This window comes from Kryptolebias marmoratus, linkage group LG19, assembly GCF_001649575.2.
Source record: "Kryptolebias marmoratus isolate JLee-2015 linkage group LG19, ASM164957v2, whole genome shotgun sequence".
NCBI lineage: Eukaryota > Metazoa > Chordata > Actinopteri > Cyprinodontiformes > Rivulidae > Kryptolebias > Kryptolebias marmoratus.
In genome coordinates, this window is record NC_051448.1 from 920,122 (window position 1) to 926,300 (window position 6,179).

A 6,179-nucleotide genomic window follows, 5' to 3' on the forward strand; every position below is an offset into this window, starting at 1 on the left:
ACTCACTCACTGACTCACTCACTCACTCACGCTCTCTCTCTCTCACTGACTCACTCACTCACTCACTCACTCACTCAGAGGGCGTGAATGAGTGACTCTGGATGTTTAACTGAAACCTTCCCGGTCTTTCAGGGCTTCCTGTTCTGGGGACGGCGGTGGAAGGTGGAGGCTCCATCTCGTGGCTCCGCTCGTCTTGCTGTGGATTTCTCTGGACAGAACCGGTAGGAGAACCTTTAAAGTTCTGATTCTGGTCCACTCTGCAGCTGACAGGACTCAATAAGTGATCGGAGGCCGGCTGAGCTTCAGATTAAAAGAGCTGAAATCAGCCTTTAATAGCGATGCTGCCGATGATCAGCTTTAAACAAAATAAAGTTTAAAGTTTGAAGCATTGCGGTTTGTTTCTGCTCGGTCCTCCCGGTTCTGTCGTAGAGGCGAGTCTTGTTGCGTAAGAAGCTGCGGCGAGGAGAACTCGCAGACGGACACGCTGCAACGCTGAAACCTTTCAGTAAATATTCAGTCCAGTTTTCTTCTCCTTTTAATGGTTTTATTTTTGTTAAACGCCTCGATCGTTCAAACCAAAGAGCTGAAATCTCTGCGCCGCACCACCGACACAGAAACACGCTGGGACGTCCAATCAGAGTGCAGGAGACACTAACGAGGTGCCACCATGTTGGTAGGTGCTGCCATCTTTAATTGTTGCCAGAAGAAGAAGAGTCTAAACTCAACCGAGGAGCCTAATGTTTTATTTTTATTTGTAGTTACAAAGAGCGATGTGTTACATTTATTTATTTTTCTATGGGAATATTCATCTAATCCACTATTTCTGTTTCTAGGCTGCTACAGTTAAAGCTGGGCTGAGGGTCGACATGTATCAGCTGAGAATCTGTCAGGATTAATGACAGGTTAATCAACCAACCTGTTGTGTGTAACATATTTCAACTAAATAACAGTAAATTAGTGTAAAATCTGGACAGAAGCTCAGGTTTCATGTCTGAGTTCTGAAGTGTTTAAATCAGATTAAATATTTTCAGAATTATGAAGAAAAATCGACATTATTAGTCTTAGAAAGATTAACTCTGGCAGCAGAGCTCTCGTTAAACTAACATGTAAAGGAATTAATTAAAGTTCAGTTCTGTTAAATGATTACAGCACTTGGTCATTTAATCTGTGGTGGTACCACATCGGGTCAGAACCTTCTGCTGCGAACGTTCGAAGGCTCGTTTTCACAGAATATCCTGTCTGTGAACTGATGACACTTGTAGCACTTAGCAAGATGGTGGCCACCAGCCTGACCTGAAGCCATCAGCAGCCGTTCCAGATTATTTCTGTCTCAGTGGAGAAAACAAACCAAAATACTTCAACCATCCTCAGCTTGGATCAGCTGCTTTTCTTTTTTAATCACTTTGTGTTTTTATTTCTCTCATTTAATCAAAAACAATCAAAGTTAAATAATTCTCTGATCAGGATGACGTGGAATAAACCTGGAAAAACACCGTCAGCCTTTAAAACCGTCCTTATTGGTTTTAATGTTTCTCTCAGTAAAAACGAGTTTTTGTGTGAACAGGAAGTAAAAAGCATCTGTAATCTTTGATTCTAGCTTTTCTGACCTTTAAGCAGTTTTGATTTGTTTATGATTTTAGTGTCTGACTGACTTAACTAGTTAAATTAGGTAAATCCATCCTGCACACTCAGACAGAAACAGATTTAAAACTCATATTTTCTTCACACATTCATGAAACGAGAGCTTTTTTCTGCATCTGGCTCTGCGTGTTTTTCAGAAACAGATTTCTGTCCTCGTTGATCCAAACAGGCCAGAAATCGTCTGTCTCCGTCCGTCAGAGGCTTTTCTTTGAGTCGCTGCACTTTCAGTCGTGTTATTGAGATTTGTTGATGATGGTTCTGTTCTCTTACTGTCAGGGAAAATGTTGCAGTTTGAGATTGAAGAGAAATTAAGGCTAATTTGATGGCAGCATGAATCTCACCCACTCAGGCCCCCATGTGGGAAATGCAACATTTTCCTCTGGCAGCTGTGATTTACATGATTTACATGATTTATATCTTTCATTTGTCCGATCTCTTTGCTCTCTCCACCGTTTCCATCTCATATTTTCCATCCCTGCATCTCTGTGCTCGAGCATGCCTGTTTCTGCACAGCTCCATTAACCAAACCGCCTCCATCTGATCATTCTTTGATCGCAGCGAGCAGCTTTTATTTCTGAATCATCAGGCAGGCTTTCATGCTTCATTCATTCATTCATTCATTCATTCATCACAGCAGTTTGGGCTTCGATCTGCAGCTCTGTTGTTGCGCTTCTTTAACAAAAGGAGAAAACCCTGAAAGACGTGTGGAACTTTATTTATTTATTTGTGGATTAAACTCATAATTTCAGGTAAAACCAGCTCTGGATGCTCAGAAAAACCTGAAACAGTCAGAAAACAGAAAACATTCATTCTTAGAGAATCTCCTTCAAATTCCTTAACTGTCGTCCAACAATATGGTGTCAAATCAGCATTTATTTCATGCTGATTTATTTATCTTTATTTATTTATTTATCTAGTTTTTTTTACTCCATTTATGATTAAAACATGTCTACAGTCATCCGGCCACTAGGTGGCGAGAGCGCTAACATGAAAATTAAAATACAGAGAGAGAACATTCCAAACATTTCTAACTTTATATTTACTGTTTTTTATCATTTATTAGTCTTTGAGGACAGAATCGGGACAAAGTGAGAAATGTGTGGATAATCGGTTAAAAATGTAAATAAATATAAAAATTAAGACTCTGTGGATGAGCTGTAAGAACTTTATGCCAAGCAGCACTAAAACAAAACTTGGATCTTTTAGGTTTTCCAGAGTTTCTGGTTGAGCCGTTTCCTTTGACAGACAGATGTGTCCTCCTGTCCCGGTCCTCCGGGTCGGGACACCACATAGAGGCTGAAGCTGTTGGTATTTTGGCTCATTAGGGAGAAAACTGAAGCCGAGCTGTGAGCCGAGGCTGCAGCGAGCAGAACCATGTCGTGTTTAATGGGTTTCCCAGACCCAACGACGGCCTCGGGCCAAACCCAGCCGTTCACACACACTCGTAAAGTTCCCAGCAGATCCAGACCGCAGCGCAGAGCGTGCGCACACACACAGAGCGTACACACACGCACATACACAGAGCACGCACACACACAGTGCGCACACACACACACACAGACCACGCACACACAGTGTGCACACACACGCACACACACAGAACACATAGACACACAGAGCACACACACACTCATAAAGTTCCCAGCAGATCTAGACCACAGCGCAGAGCGTGCGCACACACAGCGTGCACACACGCAGAGCGTGCACACACACAGAACACACACACAGCGTGCACACACACAGACACACACACGCAGCGGTTAGCGATCGGCTGCTGGCCACCAGGACAGAAGCCGCGTGTTTGAGGCGCTGACCTGAGCAGAAGCTGGACAGGAAGCTGTAAATATGGCCGCTCCTTCAGCCTCAGATCGGTTTGTTTGCTCGTCCTCGTTGGGACAGAGAGCGTGCACGTTGTGTCAGTCTGAGGTTGTTCCTGCTTCTGTAGCCATCCTCTGGAGATCTGCTGGTTTGAAAACTCATTAAAGCAACTTTAAGGTTTAACTCAGTGATTTTTTTATTAAATTTACCGCCTTTTAAAGCCGTAATATCTGTCAAAACATGCAGCAGCTTTGCTTTTAATTCCTTTGTATGTGTGTAACATCTGTGACTAAAAATAACCACTAAACTCCTAAAAGTCTGAGAAATCAGCAGAGTCAGGTTTGTTGCCAACAATCAGTTCTCCTCCTGGAGCTGAGATCAGCTGAAAGGAGCCGAAATGTTCTGAACTCTAACAGAACTTCAGCCTCTGATCGATGAATTCAGCTGCAAACAAAGAGAAACCTGAGGAGTTTCTTCCATTTATCCTAAAACAGTCAGTTAATGATGGAGAAACTACTTTAGATTTATTAAAAATAAACCTGCTGCGTTTGTTTCTCTCTACAGCAGCTGGAGATTTAAATTTAAACTAACATCAAATGAAATGAAAGGATGGTGTTATAATAAGCCTCATAGTTCATTTAATCTGTTGATAAACTGATATAATCACCTGTTAGTAAAACCTTTAACCTGCACAGGTGTTCAGGTGTTAAACATCATAAACCTTAAAAAATGAAGTTTATTTGTAGAAACGTCTCAAACTGAACCGGTTTTATAAACCAGGAGGCGACGCTCCTTCCCTCATCCTTTCACCTCCTCCCCCCTCGGCTCGATTATCTCCTGCTGACAGACGAGGATGAGGAGGGAGGAGACGAAGCACCTGTGCAGGTGAGTCAGCGCTCACCTGGACGGAGAAAGCAGCTCCTCTCCGTGTTGTGTTCAGGTGCAGAAGTTTATTAATCCGTCTCATCATCTGCTGAAGTCTGGATTTAATCCTTCTTTAACTTTCAGTCAGTTATCTGTGGATAGATGAGCTCAGGTAACTCTGGGTCAAAAGAAATGCTCAGAAATCAGGAATGTTTTCCTGTTTGCTGATTTTAGTGGAGGAAAAGCAGCGAGATGAAGACAGAAGTGTGATAACAAAGAGCCGAGGGAGGAGAGGAATGCTGCCGGAGCGAAGGAATGTGAGGACGGAGAGGTGAAAGAGAGGAGGGCAGGTCGATGGAAACCGTCTCTTCTCTTAGATTAGTTTCTGGAAACAAAGTGAAGCTCGGCGGGTTTATTTCCCCGTGAACCAGAGAGCTGAGAGCTGCGGGTTTCTGACACATCTTCACTCGTTAACTCCTGACTGAACAGCAATAATCAGGAACATTAGACGGTTTTAAAAACATCTTAATGTCTGCTTTTCCTTTATGGATGTAAAAACTAAAGCTGCACAATAAATATCCCCATATCTGCGCGCATCAATGTCCAACAGAATTTCAGTCAATGTGCATGCCAAACAGGGCTGTGATGTCAAAGAAAACATTTGTTTCTGTCATTTCTAAACCCTCTGCCCATTCCTCGACTGAAGACATTTAATCCACATGATGTATGAGTTGAAGCTGGGTTTGATTCCGAGACAACAAGCAGAACTCGGACCCTGGAGGCTTCACCTCATGGTTGCTGCCAGCTGCAGCACCAGTTCTGTGAAATATTAAACAAACCTTTTAGTTTAGGGCAGAAATGATCTCTGACTGCAGAGTTCAGAATCTGAAGGAGGATGAGCATCAGGAGATGTTGGTTCTTAAAGGAACCGTTCCTAGTTTGGATCCGTTTGACATTCAGCCACAGAACTAATTAAATTTAAAACTAACCTCGGCCTCAGTTTTATCTGAGTAACTCTGTCTGGAGTTATTTAAAATACTCGCCTCTTCATCCCTCGCTCCTCTTCTCACCTTTCAGCCATGGCCGCCATGTTGGCAGAGCTGAGAACAGAGGCCTTTTGTTCTGTCAGACGGAGGAAAGGAACAGTAGTTTGGGTTGTAGTTCTGTTCGGCTGCCTTTGGCGACATGATGGAGGAGCAGCTTCTGGACACGTGGACACATGGAGACATGTCCCTCAGTTTATAATCCCAGAGACAGATTATAAACTGAGGTTCAGCCAAAGAAAACAGTCTGTCATGTTGTAAAGATGTAGGCAGCTTTTATTTTGGTAAGAAAGAAAACTTTCATCTTGAGCAGAATGAGTTCCAACAAACATGCAGCTGGAGTTCAGCTTACAGTTTATTTCAGTTGGTTTGGGTCCATTTTATAAAACCGTTAAGCCTTAAAATCAATTTACTGTCAGCTTAAAAAAGCTTCTGTTACCTTTTTTTAACTGAGGAGATTTTAGTGGTTTGAACGTCTTTTCTTACTTTCACAGAGTAAAGATGTTAAAGTCACAGATTCACAGAAACATTTAAACAGGAAGTTGTTCTTTAATGACTAACTGAGAATCTCAGGTTAGGATGGAGGATTTTACAGATTTTACTTCAGAATCTTCAGGTTAGTCTGACGTTAAACACTCAGTTTAATATCTGTCCCTCCCAGGGAGAGCAGCCTCAGCAGGGAGACCCAGACTTCCCTCTCCCCAGCCACTTGGGCCAGCTCCTCCGGGGGAATCCCAAGGCGTTCCCAGGCCAGCCGAGAAACATAGTCCCTCCAGCGTGTCCTGGGTCTTCCCCTGGGTGTCCTGGGTCTTC

At 43.1% G+C, this 6,179-nt stretch overlaps 1 protein-coding gene across 4 annotated transcripts in view; it reads left to right on the forward strand.

Annotated features, from left to right (window-relative positions):
* Positions 1–6,179, forward strand: part of adgrg6 (adhesion G protein-coupled receptor G6) — a gene marked incomplete at its 3' end in the record, with an annotated part of 47,278 nt that overhangs the window by 6,588 nt on the left and 34,511 nt on the right. For all 4 annotated transcript variants that reach the window (XM_037981438.1, XM_037981440.1, XM_037981439.1 and 1 more), the window contains 1 exon segment: positions 133–221. In XM_037981438.1, coding sequence (XP_037837366.1) covers positions 133–221 — 89 coding nt within the window.